Source organism: Daphnia carinata, chromosome 10 (assembly GCF_022539665.2).
Source record: "Daphnia carinata strain CSIRO-1 chromosome 10, CSIRO_AGI_Dcar_HiC_V3, whole genome shotgun sequence".
NCBI classification, from domain to species: domain Eukaryota; kingdom Metazoa; phylum Arthropoda; class Branchiopoda; order Diplostraca; family Daphniidae; genus Daphnia; species Daphnia carinata.
The window spans coordinates 2,322,931-2,339,548 of NC_081340.1; the positions used below are offsets into that span (position 1 = coordinate 2,322,931).

At 50.0% G+C, this 16,618-nt stretch overlaps 2 protein-coding genes across 4 annotated transcripts in view; both read right to left on the reverse strand.

Annotated features, from left to right (window-relative positions):
* LOC130702069 (titin-like) overlaps positions 1-16,618 on the reverse strand; it is an 80,355-nt gene that overhangs the window by 37,256 nt on the left and 26,481 nt on the right. For 2 of the 3 annotated variants that reach the window (XM_059497331.1, XM_059497329.1), the window contains exons 11-19: positions 14,726-16,597; positions 12,281-14,658; positions 12,040-12,214; positions 11,177-11,977; positions 9,706-11,110; positions 9,482-9,635; positions 9,052-9,417; positions 8,812-8,983; positions 8,564-8,750 (exon numbers count right to left, since the gene is read on the reverse strand). In XM_059497331.1, coding sequence (XP_059353314.1) covers positions 8,564-8,750; positions 8,812-8,983; positions 9,052-9,417; positions 9,482-9,635; positions 9,706-11,110; positions 11,177-11,977; positions 12,040-12,214; positions 12,281-14,658; positions 14,726-16,597 — 7,510 coding nt within the window. The remainder of the gene's footprint in view (positions 1-8,563; positions 8,751-8,811; positions 8,984-9,051; positions 9,418-9,481; positions 9,636-9,705; positions 11,111-11,176; positions 11,978-12,039; positions 12,215-12,280; positions 14,659-14,725; positions 16,598-16,618) is intronic. The other variant, XM_059497330.1, reaches the window with a different exon arrangement.
* Positions 4,442-8,417, reverse strand: LOC132088412 (titin-like). The gene is made up of 7 exons (XM_059497333.1): positions 8,285-8,417; positions 7,784-7,989; positions 7,574-7,701; positions 7,202-7,514; positions 6,192-7,134; positions 5,951-6,114; positions 4,442-5,862 (listed from the first exon to the last, which is right to left on the reverse strand). Exons 1-7 carry the CDS (start codon positions 8,382-8,384, stop codon positions 5,722-5,724), a joined length of 1,995 nt encoding a protein of 664 aa, XP_059353316.1. The 5' UTR covers positions 8,385-8,417; the 3' UTR covers positions 4,442-5,721.

The following is a 16,618-nucleotide window of genomic DNA, read 5'->3' on the forward strand; positions in this document are numbered from 1 at the left end:
TGAACGCTTAAGCGATTTGCCAACCACAACAAATTTGGGAGATTCTTTGGGTTCGGCAACGATGTTTTCTGTTTCAAAAGATTCAATCTCTTCGGGTGTGGTTAGTTCCGGAGTTGATTGCAGTGAAATTTCAGTAACGACTTTGCTTTCAATTTCTTTGGGTGTCGTGATGGGTTTTAAAATCATCGTTGCATCTGTTGTAATGTCTGTTGTCTTTTGCTGAATCCCAGTGGAGATAGACGTAGGAATGTTTGGTTGCGATTGCGGAGTTGTACTAGAAACTTCTCGTTGCGGAATCTTCTTTAACTTGATCACCTCGGGTTCAGGCTCTTCCACCTTGGGTTTTTGTGGTGTACGCCTCAGCACGACTTGCTGTGGGCTCTCTACTAATTCCGGTTCTCGCGGAGAACGTCTAACAGATTTGCTCGGTTGAGGAGTCTGTGGAATTTCTTTGAATTCCGCAGGAATCGTAGTTTTGGGCGTTTCCCCAGGTGAGAATTCAGAAACTATTTGTGATTCTTGTTGAGGTACTACAGGTCGTTTTAATGTGATTTTCATTTCCATTACAACATCTTTTGTAATCTCAGGTTCAGTTTCCGGCATGAAAGTTGGAATGTTAACATTGATAATTTCATCTGGTTTAGAAAGGAGTTTTTCTTTATCTTCAGGCACAGGAGGAACAGCTGGAACGATTGTCTTTCTCCAGGGCACTTCTCGTTTGACTTCTGGTGCTTTTTCTGGAAGCGTACCACGTGTCGGCATGGCAAGTTTGCCTTCATCCTTTTCTGATGTTGGCTGGACTTGGCTTACTTGATTTGGGCTGCTTTTGGCAAGTGTGATAGATTCGTTGGTCTGTTGAGGTACTACGTCACGCTGGATGCTTCTGACTTCCATTTCCTCTGTTGGAAATTGCTGTTCTTCCTCATTCTGACGGCCTACAACAGGTTTTAATCGGATTTCAGCTCTTTCTGGTATTTCTTTCGGTTTTCTTTCTGGTACTTTTTTTAGCTGAATTCCGACAAATTCAACGACTTCTGCTTGGGATTTTTGCGGAGTTCGTTTCAGGACTACTTCAGCAACTTTCACTTCTTCATCTCGTCGTTGAATGGGCTTCAGAGAAACGTTCGATTCTTCTGTGTCTTTCGATTTGGTTGGAACCTTTTTCAACTGTATAGTTTCCTGTACAGTTTCTTCCTGCTTTAGTTTCTGTGGTGTACGTTTTAGTACGACTTCTGGAACTTCATCAACCTTATCAATAGTTTCTCTCTTTACCTTTCCTGGGATTGCTGAGGGCTCGGCTGCAGGCGATGACAAATTGGCTTCGATCGTAATTGATTCTAACGGGTATGCGGTAGATTCCGTAGAATCTTCAACTTTGGCAAGAGTAGACTCTAATGTCTTCTTCGTTCTCCAAGGAGTTACAATGTGTTCTGGCTCTTGATCAACTGGCATGGGTTCCACCGGTTTCTTCACTTCCGCAATCGTCGTCTGCAATGGCTCATGCTTCAATTGCTCGCTAGGTGGCAACACCGGCTGACCATGCGTTGAAGTCGATTTAGCAACAGGTTTGAGTTCTATTTGCTGTTTTTTTGGTTCTTCTTTCTTTGATGTTGGGATTGGTTTTAGATCCTTTTTCGTAATGTGCTTCAACTCTACCTTACTGGATTCGACCTTGGTCTCACCAGGTAATCGTGGAGTCCTTTTCAATTGAATTTCCGGCACGATCTCTGTAGCAACAGCTTCTTTCAATGTCGGTAGTTGTTGGACTGTAACTTGCTCTGCTATTGCCGTGGATTCCAACGTTGCCTCTTTATTTTCGAATTCTATATCAAATGTTTGTTCTGTCTGATTCACTGGAGTAAGTTCTTTCTTAACATCTCGTTCCAGGGAAAAGGAAGACTTTTGTCTTGTTTCTTCCGTTGGTTTTGTTGATTCCAGAGCAACCATAGTTGGTTTTTCTGGAATTGCTGGTTTTGTCAGGACTGTCTTTGGGGCATATTCTTTCGGTTTTGGTGATATAGTGGGTTTGGTCTTTTGCTTTACAACTTGAACATCAGTTGACAAAGTTTCTAGTGGTAATTCCACTGGACTGGACAGCAGAACCGCTTTGGAGCCATCTGGAATATCTGTTGGTTCGTGACCAGACTCTTCTGTTTGATATTCAAATAGCTTCGATTGTTCAATCTTCGCTTTTTGGGGTATCGGTTTGAGTTCGACTCGTTGGTCAGCTTTAGGAATTTCTTTGGGTTTTTGTGGCGTTTTCTTTAACTCGACTCTGCCGAATGTTTCACTTTGTTCTGCTTTCTTTAAAGTCGGCTTGATTTCAGTCTTTTTCTCAACCAGTTTTTTATCTTGATCGATCGTCTTTAAAACCACAACCGAATCGCCCGAAGTCGTTTTCATTTGCGATGGTATTTTCTTTAAAACCACTTGAGTGGGTTGCTTTTCATCTGGTTTCGGCTTTTTGGGCGTTGGTTTAAGTTCCACCTGTGGGATGGGCTCGTCTTTAACAACCTTTGTAATTGAAATCGGTTTCATCTTATCCCTAGATTTATGTGGCGTCCCTTCTGAAATCGACTTCTGCTCTTTGGCTACGGTGGCCAATTTTTGCGTGAGAAAAGCTTTGGCAGATTCTTTTTTATCAACTGCTGGAACTTGACTCGTTTCTGCTAACGTGGTCGGTCCCTTTCGAAGCATTTCCTTGCCAGCCTTCCATTCGATAACATCCGGCAATGGATTGCCTGAATCTCTTTTCTCCGGAGAAACATCACGACTACCGGATGTTTTACGCAATTTAACTGATTTCCAGGGCACGCCCAGTTGAGACTGACCTTCCAATTGACACGGAGCAGCCGGAGAGTTATCTCTCGAAGCCTTTTTGAGCATTTGAACGCCAATCTTCCATGGAACATTGGCTTCTTGCGGTATGTCTGGGAGATCGGTCTTTGTAGGCGAACTTTCTCTCGATGTCTTTTTCAAAAGTTGGACCCCACTTTTCCAGGGAATGTCCGTTGATGCCTTGGGTGCCAGGGGCGGTACCGTGTCGATCAAAGATGTCCTCCTATTGGGTGAAGATTTCCTCAGCATTTCAGCACCGCCCTTCCATGCAGGAGACGTTTTGATCGATTCATCCACCTTCAGTTGTTGCGGTTTCTTCAACAGTTGCAAACCTTGCTTCCAGGCTGGTTCGTTTTTCTTAATGGATAATTGTCCAGGACGCCTGTCTTCCGATCGGCTTCTTTTGCGCCAGGGAGCTTCGTCTACGAGCGGAATCCTTTCCGTTGGTGGAGAACTGGATTCTCTCCTTCTCCAAGGAGCAACTTGATGACCAACTTCTGACCGGCTGGTCCGTCTCTGTTCATCTGTAGACGCAGTTGCAACCGAGACGTGACCAGTCGTCTTAAAGGAATCGCTGCTAGTCGTCTGGTCATCACTTGGCGTCTTTGGTCCTTTGTGATGACCAACTCGTTGATATCTGGCCTGTTTCCCTGTACACGTAAATATTTCTTTCAGCATTTCTATTTTTTGTTTAATCTTTCTTTAAAATGACTGGCCTAAAAATTGGAAACGTTCCAGCTTAGCCGTTTCTATATCAAAGCTAAACGCACACACAATGTTTGATTGTTGATTCAACCTTCTATCCTGTTTCTCTTTTGTTTTGTTTATCGTAGGAGGTCGACATGGAGAGAGAGAGAGTTCTGCTTGATTACAAATTTTTTACAACCCAGTGCCTGAGCTTGTTATCATTAGAGAAGGGAATGGCCAGCTGTGAAACGTTGGCGGTACCACCCATAGGTGAGGTCCTGTCGCCACGACCATATTTGAAGCTAATGACGAGTGGAGGATAGAAAAGAGATGTGCGTGAGTCATTACGGCTGACTCACGCACCCTTGGAAGTATCTAGAGTTCCAGAACAGCCAAAACTAACTAACGAAAACAAACGAAAAAAAAAAAAAAAAAAATTGTTTGTAGGGAGTACACGCAAGATCGAATCGGCAGTTACCGACTCGACTCGGTCGCAGTCGGTCGTTCAAACCGAACATTCTCTCTCTCGTGTGTCTTAACGTAGATCTGAACCGGCCCCCAACAAAAATTCTATTACAACCAACAAGAGTTTTGTGTCGTTGCTGTTTCATTTACTCTCTCTCTCTCTCTTTTCATTTGTTTTAAATGTGTGGTTAATTGAAAGAAGACATTTTTCTCGATTTTTTCGTGTCACGTCTTTTTTTGATTTTGGTTGTGTTCTTGTTCATGCAAATCAAGGTCAAATACGAAGACAGCAAAAATAATAAAAAAAAAATTCCAACAACAATCCAAATTGATTTTTTGTTTCCTGGCCAACATGCTTTGTGCTCGTGTATTTCGACGGTGTCATGTGTGTGTGTGGAATAAAAATAAAAATAATAATATCAACTACTAGAAATTTTTTTGTTCTCGTTCGTTTCGTTTTGAAACTTGCTTGTATTTTTTTGTTTGTTTGTTTGAGAGGGGGGAAAAATAAAAGTAGGCAGAACGGACAGGGGGAGAGCGGGACAGCGCGCAAAAAAGGGATGGGCGAGGGCGGAAGAGCCATTTAAAATTCGAAAAATTAAAAATAAAAAAGGCCGACATATGAAATAAAAATTCATTCAAAAGAGCGTTTGGGTGTGGCACGACAACGACAATAAGAAATAAGAAAAGCCTTTTTTTTTGCTCTACATCAAATATGGCGTTTGTGATTATATCAAAGGATTTTTTTGTTCCAAATATAAAAAAGCTGCGATCACCTTCCAAAAGAATGAGTAGGAAAATAATTGTAAATTTCAAAAGGCACTTCAAAAAAGGGTAGGGGGGGAGTTGGGTTTTGTTTGATGCTCTCACTACAAAAGATCCAAAAAAAGTGTGGAATAAAAAAGCCGAGTCAATAAAAAACTGCAGTTAGTGAACAGTGGCCAATATAATAAGACACATTGAATTATTTGAGGGGGCGTTGAAAATGGACAAACGGAAGTGAAAACAAGAGGAGGACGAGTATTTGTGGCCTTTCAACTTTTTTTTTTCTCTCTCCTCTCTCTCTCTCTCTCACTGGATATTTTTTTTTTGACTGGAACAACAACACACACACGTTTAATTATGCAGCGATTCGGCCCACCTCCTTAAAAGACTCTTTGTCCTCTTGTTTTCCATTCAACCTCTGTCCAGTTTCTTTTTTTAATTAAGGATTTTGTGTTAGCTGGGCTGACAATGCAAAATAATAATTAAAAAAAAAATACGACGAGAGAGAGAGAAAAGAGTGTCATAAAAACGTCGTATATCATGAGGGAGAGATAATTCAACGAAAAAAACTGATAAAAAATCAAATTGTGTAACGAGTTAATAAAAATCTAGACTAAATCAAAAGGTTAATTTGTAAATTTGACACAAAACTCTTTGTCTTTTGTTTGGGTTTATCATAAAAATAAGCTGCATTTTTTTTTTTTGAATTTTTTCCGTTTTTGATAATTGTGGCCGGTTCAGCGTAGTAGCGGGAAATTTGAATAAAAATAAAAACAAAACAAAACAAAATCCTTTCTTGTGGCACATTTAAACTTCCCCATTACTAAAAACACACCAGCTGCACTCTTTAATGCTCGTCCGCGTTAACGAAGGACGAAAAAAAAAAAATGAAAGAGTTCAGAACAATCAATGCGTGCGTGTGTTATGGGAGATGTTTGTTTCGTTTTGTTTGTGTGTGGTTTTTTTTTAGGGCTTACTGTGCACGGTCAGGTACGCAGACGATTCCACTTGACTGGCCGGGTTGGTGGCGCGACACGTGTAGACGCCCGAATCCTCCGGATAGGTGGTTTTGATCAACAGAACGGCGTGATTGCCTTCCTGGATCATCTGTTTCATCAATCACAATGATGTAAAAAGAGAGAACTCAACATTAAATTCCTTTCAAAATGGCGGGAAGAAATAAATTATAAAATACCTGAAAGTCGCTTGAAGGTGGGATGATTTGACCCTCGCGCATCCATTGGATGGTCGGTAGCGGAGTGCCACTAACCAAAGTGCGGAATTGCACGGGGCTACCTTCAACGACGTTGACATCTTCCAGGTTAGTCAACGATGGTGGAACATCCCCAGAATCGGGAGCTAAATTTTAACACAAAAATAAATTTAATAAACATGTTTTTAAGAATAATAAAATTTTGAAAAGATAGTTTTATTACCGATGACGTGGAGGCTGGCAGAGCATTCCGCACGGCCGGATGGGTTTGTCACGACGCATCGGTACGATCCCTCGTCTTCGGGGAAGGCTTCAGAGATGCGCAAGACGTGCGTGTCGCTGCCCTCCTGCGACATGATGAAATAGCGCGAAGGCTTGATCTGCTGGCCGTCCTTTTCCCAAGTGACTTGCGGGGCCGGGTGGCCGGCGACGCGACACCGGAAAACGGCCGCTTGACCCTCTGGCACGTTCTGCTCTTTCATGGCCAAAGCGAAACGCGGGGCAGACGTCGATGATTTCGAAGAGCCTTTAGCCTCGGGCGATGATCCGCCGGACTTGACCACTTGGGCCATTTCGACGTAGCACTGGGCCTCGCATCTTCCCTCGCCGGCCGAATTGATGGCCACGCACTCGTAGACGCCCGAATCTTCCGGCAGCGTCTCGATGATGATGAGCGTGTGGACGTCGTCCTCGTCCAGGATCTTGTAGCGGATGTCGGACGAGATTTTCCGTCCGTTCTTCAACCAGTAAATGTCCATGGGCATCGTGCCGGTAATTTTGGCGTCGAAGCGGATCAGCTGGCCGGCCTTGACGCTCGTGTCCTGGATGGTGGTGAGGAAAGAAGGCGGTACGAGTCCTCCACGGCTGGCCCGTCGCTCTTCGACCACCAGGTTGGCGCTGCACTTGGCCGCTCCGCCACGGTTCTCGGCGACGGCCGCGAAAATGCCCGAATCCTCCATAAAGACCTGGCGGATGACCAGGACGGACTTGGAGCCGAGATTGTGGATCTGGAACTCGGACGAGTTCTTGATGGGGAAATCCTCTCGGAACCAAGTGACGGTCGGATTGGGATCGCCTTCGAATTCCACCTCGAAACGGGCGCTTTCATGCTCGAAGACGCGGCAAGGCTGGATCTTTTTAGTGAAGAAAGGCGGGACGGCCGGCTTCTATAGAACATGGTTACATTTAAAACAATTCAAATAGCGTAAACAGAAATTGAATAAGAAAGCGTACCACTTGTCCCTGGACGACACGCTCGTGGGTGCGACCTTTGTGTTCCACTTCCGTCGTTTCAGTGGCCGTGATCTTGCGGGTAATTTCCAGTTGTCCTTTGGTTTCCTTTTGAGTTTGTTTCTGCTTGGCAACGTGCACCTCGCGTCCGTGAACAGACGATTCAAACGGGTCGGGTGGCAAACCTCCGCGGTCCGAATCGATGTGCACTTCGGAACGGTGCGCTTCGCTCGTCTTGCGACTCGTGGCCGTTTGGCGCTCCACCGATTGCCGGCTGATGACCGTCGTCATCTGGTCCGTCTCCGTCGAATGATCCCTTTAAAAACCAAATGATTTATTTTCATATTTCAATTTCCAAAATGATTAAAGACTTACAATTTGGTTTCGTAGCTCTGGGCCATGCCCTTGGCCATGGAACTCTTGACAATCTTCTCGCCGGGAATGGCGAACTGGTGCGAGGCTTCGCGGAATTTCACTTCCTTGTGCACGACGTTCTCTTCCAGCTGCAAAAAAATGTCCAATGGTTATCGTTTAAAATTTCAAGGTGAATCAATTCAAATCAATTCAAAGGTGAAGGTGTTTTACCTGTTTGAGACTCTTGTAGTAGTCGTCGTTCTTCTTGTTCTTGACCTGACGTTGCCATTCCGTTTCCGTTTCGACGACGGCCTTCTTGGTGAAGAATTCGGCAGACTCGGTCAACGTTTGGCGAGATGGGTCTTCGAAACGTCTCTGAAGTTCGCCGCCATCTTGGCGATCTTTTTGGTAAGTTTTCAGGTCGCTATCATACCATGCTGCATTTTGGAAAACAGGACAGACAAAGAAGACCGACAAGGGTTGGCTAAAAGATTCTGAGTTTTTTCATCTTGTTTTTGTACTAAATCAAATCAGGTCTCAATCTCTGACCTCTCAGAGATGTTGTGACGGGCAAAGGAAAGACATGAGGAATCATCTAAGATGACAGACAAAACACAGACACAGACACACAACAAAGAAAAGACACGACTGGGCTAAAATTCAGAAGGGTATTTCTGATTTCGAAGGATCAAGTAGTTTGGGTCACACTGTTTTTTATTTACAATACCTTACCCTTGCCTGGTTTCAGGGGCACCGGACTCGCCAGCAGATGATGAGCGATGGAAAGGTGGAGGGGAAAAAAGGTGAAGGGGGCAAAGATGTTGAGTGTCATGTCATGTAAAGTGTGTTTGTGTGTGTTATGTTAAAGAAAGATGATGAACAATTGGTGTATCCTGGCAATGTGCAACCTAAAATCTCATTGGCATTAGTCACGAGGCATTTTGAGACGTCAGCTTGGCTGGACCACGAGGCTGGAAAAAGAATCGAATGATTATTGTTAGGCAGACTTACGTTTGGGTGAATTTTTAAGGACGCCTCGGTGGTCGTCGGTCCTGGCCGTGACTTTGAGCTCGACGGTGCAGCTGGCGGCGCCCTGGGAATTGCGGGCGACGACTTCCAGTTTGCCGTCGTCGTACTGGCGCGTCTTGGGGATGTCCAGGTGCCACATGCCGTCGTAGGTCAGCTTATTGCGAGTGCCCTGTTTTTGAAACGAAACGTCAGACCGTTGCGACATCTATCGGTAAAAATGAGAAACGTACATTAATGACGGTGTGTCCATTCAAGATCCACATGACACGCGGGCGAGGATAGCCGGTAACGCGGCAGCAGAAACGTGCCCATTCGCCTTCCATCACCTGGACGTCCTTTGGTTTCAGTACAAAGACGGGCTTTTCCTTTTGCACTTCGGCTTCGACCCTTTCGTCAGGCATCCTGGTTTACAATGATAAATGAATTGATTGAGCTTTTCATTCTTATGTCCGTATCAATAGCGTACAAACCTCTGCCAGGAGGCCTCCATCTCGCGGATCTTTTCCACGCTCTGCATGCCTTTGGGCAATTGAGAATCGTAGATGATTCCAGGACGGCCGGTCGTCTTGATAAAGGCGCGCGTCTCGTCCGAGCCGTACTTGTTGGTGGCCCGGCAGAGGTACTCGCCGGAATCCTCCGGGTAGACCCAGCCGAAATTCATGGCAACGTAGCCGAAATCGTAGATGGGAGTGAAGCGAGTCTTGTAAGGCAGCGGTTTCCCGTTGAAGAACCATTCCAGGCGCATGTTGGGGTCGCCGACTGGAGCCAATTGGCACTCGAATTTCGCCGCTTCCATCTCCTTCAGTTCCATCATGTCCTTGATGTGAGTCACGAATCTAATAGGCATTTTTAAAACAATTTTAGTTTGGATGCATTAAATTTGATGAGGTGCTCCGTTACCTCGGTGGTTGGCGTTTATCCGCGTCGTAAATGTCCTCTTCCGTCAAGAAGATCTCGGACGTGTACTTCTTGAGAGCCGCTTCCATCTGGAGCAGCGTCTCTGATTTCTTCATGCCCCTCGGCATCTGGTTCTGCATAATGATGGCTGGAACACCTTAATTTTCAAAAAAGAAATTACAATTAAATTCAAAATCAATGTGAAAGGCTTTATGAAATGGACTTACTCTTGCAAGTGAGACTGGCTTTCGTAGTGGCCTCGCCGATGCGATTAAATGCACGACATAGGTATTCTCCAGCATCTTCGGGGTAGGCGTAGAGGATGTCCAGCGAGACAAAACCCAGCTCGTAGACGGTGCGGAATCGGTGGCCGCTCTGGAGCGGCTTGCCGTTGTGGTACCACTCGACGCGCAGACTCGGGTCCGTCTTGGGCTCGACGCGGCACTCGAAATGGGCCGTTTCACCTTCTTCCATCGACATCTCCTTCAATTGCTGAGTGAAATGAGGTGCTGCTTCGGGGGTGTCCTCCTGGATGCGTTCGACGACCGGACCGCGTTCCAGGTCGCGCAGTTTCTCGCCCGTCATGCCCTGAGGCAGTTGAGAGTCCAGGTTGACGTCGCGTTTGGCTTTGGTGACGAGTTTGGCGCGGGTCGTGGCCGAGCCCCAACGGTTCGTCGCCCGGCAGACGTACTCCCCGGCGTCTCTGGGGAAAGTCCAGTCAATGTCCAGGACGACAAAGCCGAAATCGTCCAGCATGCGGATGCGAGAGCCAGAGCCGAGCGGGCGGCCGTTGTGGAACCATTCGATGCGCATCGAAGCGTCACCGACGGGCTCGACGCGACAGTCGAAATGGGCCGCTTGGCCCTCGACCAAGTCCAGGTCTTTAATTTCGCTGACGAAGCGGGGCGGATTGGGCTGATCGTCGGCCGGAGCGGCCGGTTCGTCCCGTTTGTAAAGATTCTCTTCCAATTTCTGGATAGACTGAGTGCCGCTCTTGAAGCTCTGCGGCAACTGAGGCTCCAGGATGATGCCCTGACGGCCCTTGACTTGGAGGGTGCAAGTGACGGACGCTTCTCCGTGCTTGTTGCTGGCCTTGCAAGTGTAGAGGCCGGCGTCGCGGGAGTAGACGCCAGAGACTTCGAGGATGACGAAACCGAAATCAGAGATGGTCTTGACTCTGGAGCCGGCCAGCAATGGTTTGCCGTTGTGGAACCATTCGACGCGCAGACTCGGATCGCCGACCGGAGTCAATTTGCACTCGAAATGGGCCAGGCCGTTCTCGGGCAGTAAAAGATCGCCCGGTTGGCTCAAGAACTCTGGCGGTTTGCCAGTGTCCGTTTCGGCGGCTTGGTCGGCCGGACGGCCTCCAAGACCCTCCAGCTCGGCGATGCGCTCGATGGTGCGTTCCATGCCCTTGGGCAGTTGAGACTCGAAAATGACGTTGCGTTTGCCCTGGCATTTCAGCGAGGCGGATGTCACAGCCTCGCCGTACTCGTTGATGGCCCGGCAAGAATACTCGCCGGAATCCTCCGGGTAGACGGGCGAAATTTCCAGGATGACGAAGCCGAAATCGCAGAAAGTGCGGATGCGAGAGCCCGTCCTAAGAGGTTTGCCGTTGAAGAACCATTCGACCTAAAAGAAGGTCCAAACAGGTTAACATCATTTCATATTCAATTAGACTGGAACATTTTTTTTTACCTTGAGTTTTGGATCGTCGGTCGGGGTCAAACGGCCCTCGAAATGGGCGTTCTCTCCTTCGCGAAGGCCGGCCACGTTGTTGAGCGGGACGGTGAAGACGGGCGCCTGGCGGGCCACTTCCTCGACGGCGCCTTCGCGACGCTCCTTGTCTTCGAGCGACTGGATCTTTTGCAAAGATTCCATGCCTTTGGGCAGTTGAGAGTCCAGGATGAGACTGGCCTTCGACAGGCACTTGAGCGTCGCTTTCGTCGTGTCCTGGCCCATCCGGTTGACGGCCCGGCACTCGTAGACGCCGCAATCCTCCTCGTAGCAGTACAAAATGTCCAGGATGACGATGCCAAAATCGTGGAACGTGCGGAACCGGTGTCCAGTAGGCAGTTTCGTCCCGTTGAAATACCATTCGACAGTCAGGAGCGGGTCGTTGACCGGAGTCAGACGGGCCTCAAAGTGGGCGCTTTGACCTTCAACCAGACGGGCAATGTCCACCAATTGGCTGACGAATTTGGGAGCCTCGGCAGCGGCGGCTAGAGGAGCCGGAGCGTCCAGGGCTTGTTCTTCGAGGGCGCGGATCTTGGCCAGCGAGTCGGGTTGAAGAGAGTCGGAGTAGACTCCGCCTTTGCCGGAACAGCGCAGAGTTGCCCGGGTGAAATCCTCGCCGAATTTATTGCTGGCCTTGCAAATGTACTCGCCGGAATCGTGAGACTGGACGTAGGCAATGTCCAGGACGACGAAACCAAAATCCGAGACCGTCTTGATGCGAGACGAGTGACGGAGCGGCTGTCCGTTGACGAACCACTCGACCTGTCATGGAACAATATTTTTCAATAACTTGTTAAAGGGACGTCTGTCTATAAAGGACGTACCTTGAGATTGGGATCTCCGACGGGTACCAACGTGCATTCGAAATGAGCCGATTGGCCATCCTTGAGGCCTTCCAGGCTCTGGATCTGTGATGTAAATTCCGGTTTCTGACCGCTGGACATATCGACGCATTCAAGAGTCACGCTTATCTCAGCCACACCCCATTTGTTGGTAGCCCTGTTCCAGACACACAATTTTTTAAATTTAAAATTCAATCAAATATCTCCAAAATCAATCAATTACCTGCAGGTGTAGATGCCAGAGTCTTCGACTTTGGTGCCGATAATTTCCAGGACGACCATGCCGAAAGCGTGGACGGTGCGTTCGCGATGGCCCAGTTTCAGCGACTGGCCGTTAAAGAACCACTCGACCGTCATCGTCTGGTCGCCGGTGGGAGTCAGCGTCGCCTCAAAGTGGGCGATATCGCCTTCCAGGAGGTTCGTGACGTTCTGGAACTGCGAAGTGAAAACGGGAGCTTTGCCGTCTTCGTCCGCGTCGGCTCCGTCCCTGCTGGGCAGCAGCGAATCCTCCAAACGCTGAATCTGCTCCAGGCCGGCTTCGCCTTTCGGGTGTTGAGTGTCTTCGATGAGGCCCTCTTTGCCCTGGCAGTAGACGGTCGTCGTCGTAAAAGCCTCTCCGGCCGCGTTGCTAGCCCGGCAGGTGTAGACGCCCTGATCTCTGGCGTAAACGTCCGACAAGTCCAGGGAAATGAACCCGAAATCGTTCGTCATCTTGAACCTGGAGCCGTGGTCCAGGAGTTTGCCGTTGAAGAACCACTCGACGCGCAGTTTGGGGTCCTGTTTCGGCTCCACGTGGCACTCCATGTGCAACGGCTGGGCTTCGGCCGGCGAGAACTTCTCCGGCAGAGGGATGATGAACAGCGGTTTGGGGAAGCTGGCCTCCGGAGTCGACGACTGGCGCTGGTATTTGGCGTAGTAAGCCTCTTCGGCTTCGTGGACGGCCTCCAAACCGGCCTTGCCCTGCGGGTGTTGAGTGTCCAGGTAGATGTTGGCCTTGCTTGTGCAGCGTAGCGTTCCGGTGGAGACGGCCTGGCCTTTAGCGTTCTGGGCGCGGCAGGTGTAGACGCCGGAATCTTCGGCGTAGACGTGGGTGACGTCCAGGGAGACGTAGCCGAAATCGTAGGTGGCGTTGAAACGGGAAGCGACGGGCAGCGGTTTGCCGTTGACGAACCATTCGATCTGCATCGTCGGGTCCTTGCACGGCTGGACGCGGCACTCGAAATGGGCCGTCTCGCCCTCTCGGCACTCGACGTTGTTCAAGTGAGTGATGAAGACGGGCGATTCGTAGTCCGTCTCTTGTTCGGGCATCTCCCGGACTGTCTGGTCCTCCAGGGCGGCAATCTTGGCCAGCGCTTCCGGACGGAGCGCCTGGCCCAGGAGCCATCCGTGAGCTTCGACTCGGATGGTGCAGGTCGAAACGGCCTCGCCCAGCTTGTTGACGGCCTTGCAGACGTAAATGCCGGAATCGTCGGCTCGGAGTCCAGTGATGTCCAGGGAAACGAGTCCGAAATCGAAAGTGCTCCGGATGCGAGATCCGGTCATCAACTGGACGCCGTTGTGGTACCATTCAACCTTCAAGTGAGGATCGCTCCTGGGCTCAACCTGGGCTTCCAGGTGGAGATTGTGCCCTTCGGCCAGGAGTTCCTGGTTGACCAGGTTCTTGATGAAACGAGGAGCTTCGGATAGAGGCGCCTCCTCGTAAGCGGTCGGTGCCCGGTTGAGTTCCGTCTCCTTCAACTGGATCTTCTGCCAAGCCTGCGGCTGGACGGCGTCGCCCAGGATGCTACCGCGAGAGCGGACCTTCATGGCCGTGGTGGAAACGGCTTCGCCGGCCTTGTTGATGGCCTTGCACATGTAAACGCCCGAATCTTCAGGGATGACGGACGTCATGTCCAGGGTGACGTAACCGAAATCGTGGGTAACTCGGAAGCGCGAGCCCATTTTGAGCTCGACGCCGTTGACGTACCACTCGAAACGGAGTGTCGGGTCGCCGACGGGCACGACGCGGCACTCGAAATGCGCGTTCTGACCCTCCAGCAACTCGGCCGGTCCAGTCAGGCAGGTGGTAAAGACGGGCTTTTCGAAAACGTTGTCCTGCTCCGGGCCGCGCTGCGGGGCTTTGCCCTCTTCCAGCTCGCGGATCTTCTTCATGCCCTCGGGGTGTTGGCTTTCCAGTTGGATGTTGGCCTTGGACAGGATCTTGACGGATGAGGTCGTGACGGCCTCGCCGAGAGAGTTGGTGGCCCGGCACATGTAAATGCCTTGGTCTTCATCTCGGATGTGCGAAATGTCCAGGGCGACGTAGCCGAAATCGTGCGTCTTCTGGATGCGCGAAGAGTCTCCCAGGGGCAGGTTGTTGTGGAACCATTCGACCTTGAGCGACGGATCGCCCACAGGGATCAAGCGGCACTCGAGGTGAGCGTTGGCGTTCTCCAAAAGGCCGTCCAGGTTCTGCAGAGGGGCCGTAAAGACGGGACGCTGGAACGGGACCGGTTCCAGGTTGACTTCCTTGCGGAATCGCGAAGCGTCTTCCAATTCGCGGATCTTGTCCAGTCCTTGCGGATGTTGCGACTCCAGGATCAGTCCGCTACGTCCCTCAACCTGTCATTTAAAATTGAATTTTTATTCCATCAAATTTCAATTGAAATGTACCATTAAATTGAATTACCTCAATGTCGATGGCGGAGCTGCACTCGCCGAAATCGTTGACGACTTTAACGGTGTACTTGCCGCCATCTTCGGGCAAGACGTGCTTAATGTCCAGGGCGATGTAACCGAAATCGCAGGTGACGTGGTAGCGCGAAGCCGACTGGAGCGGCTTGCCGTTGTGGAAGACTTCGACGCGCAGTTTGGGGTCGCGGACGGGCTCGACGCGGCATTCCAGGTGGGCCGTTTGCCCTTCCTTCAATTTGGTGGTTCCCTGGAGCTCGGTAATGAACCTGGGCGGACCGGCGGGCTCTTCGACTTCTTCAGGGCGGAGGTGCGTGTGCGATTCCAGGGCGCGGATCTTTTCCCAGCCTTCAGGGTGTTGAGAGTCCAGGTAGATCGACTTCCTGGACGCCACCTGGATGGTGCAGGTGTTGACGGCCTCACCAAGAGCGTTGATGGCCTTGCACATGTAAGTTCCAGTGTCTTCCGGGTAAGTGTAGAGAATGTCCAGGGCGACGTAGCCGAAATCGTGAGTGGCGCGGAATCGGTGCCCAGTGCGGATGGCCATGCCGTTGACGAACCATTCGACGCGCATCTTGGCGTCGTTGATGGGCTCCAGGCGGCATTCCAGGTGAGCGTGATCGCCCTCCTTCATGTTTTCCAGGTTCTGGAGCGGAGTCGTGAAAATGGGCCGCTGCATTTCCTGCTCGACGTCTTCTTTAGCCGGACGGGTGTAAGCTTCCAGCTCATTGATTTTAGTCAATCGCTGTTGATCGAGCGTGTCCAAGACGAGTCCAGCTTTGCCCTCAACCGTCACCGAGCACGTGGTCACCGTTTCTCCATTGGCGTTGATGGCTTTGCACATGTACGTTCCAGAATCTTCAGCGTACGCGTAGAGGATGTCCAGCGCAACGAATCCGAAATCATAAGTCGTGCGGAATCGATGGCCCTGCGTGATGGGACGGCCATTGTGATACCATTCAACGCGCATCGTCGGGTCATTAACGGGCACCAGCGTCGCTTCCAAATGAGCCGACTGGCCTTCGGACAAATTCAAATTGCAAAGAGGACGGCCGAAGGACGGCTTGTCCGTCATATTCGAATCGACTTCATCGACCCGTCTATGACGCGAGTCGTCTTCCAGGTACAGGATCTTATCCAGGGCCGCTTGATGTTGCGATTCGGTAATGAGGCCGGAACGTGATGACACGTCAATGTTAAGAGTAGACGTGCAGCTGCCCAGCTTGTTGGTGGCCTTGATCGTGTACTCGCCCGAATCTTCCGGGTAGACGCTCAAAATGTCCAGGGCGGCGAACCCGAAATCGTGGACGGTGCGGAAACGATGTCCAGTCGACAAAGCCTTTCCGTTATGGAACCACTCGACCTTAGTGCTGGGATCCGGGTACGGTTCAATGCGGCATTCAAAGTGCGTGTTTTGACCTTCGACTAATTTCGTTGGTCCGTTGAGCGGGGCCACGAATTTGGGCTTTTCCGTCACGACGGAATCCTCTTCGACTTGACGTTGGTAACGCGACGTATCTTCCAGGTACTGGAGCTTGTCCAGGGCCGTTTGATGGTGCGTCTCGGTGACGACGTGCGTGTCCCTCGACTGGACAATCAGCGTAGCCGATGTGACGGCTTGACCCAATTCGTTGGTGGCACGGCAAGTGTACGTTCCAGAATCATCGGGACGGACGTACTTCAAATCGAGGGCCACAAAGCCGAAATCGTTCAGCGTCGAAATTCGATTGGCGTCTTGGAGAGGAACTCCGTTCTTGAACCATTCCACTTTCAGACGGGAATCTCCCACTGGGATGAGACGGGCCTCGAAATGGGCCGATTGGTTCTCCTTCAAAGTCAAATTCTTCATCGGCTGAGTGAACACTGGAGCCTGGACATTAAAAAACAATCG

Bases quoted from the DNA above. Each gene is read 5' to 3' on its own strand.
- LOC132088412 (XM_059497333.1), bottom strand. From the start codon at position 8,384: ATGACACTCAACATCTTTGCCCCCTTCACCTTTTTTCCCCTCCACCTT. The intron at 6,115-6,191 runs GTAATAAAACTA...GTTAAAATTTAG, and splicing joins TGCCAGCCTCCACGTCATCG to CTCCCGATTCTGGGGATGTT. The intron at 5,863-5,950 runs GTATTTTATAAT...TTGATGAAACAG, and splicing joins CACCTTCAAGCGACTTTCAG to ATGATCCAGGAAGGCAATCA.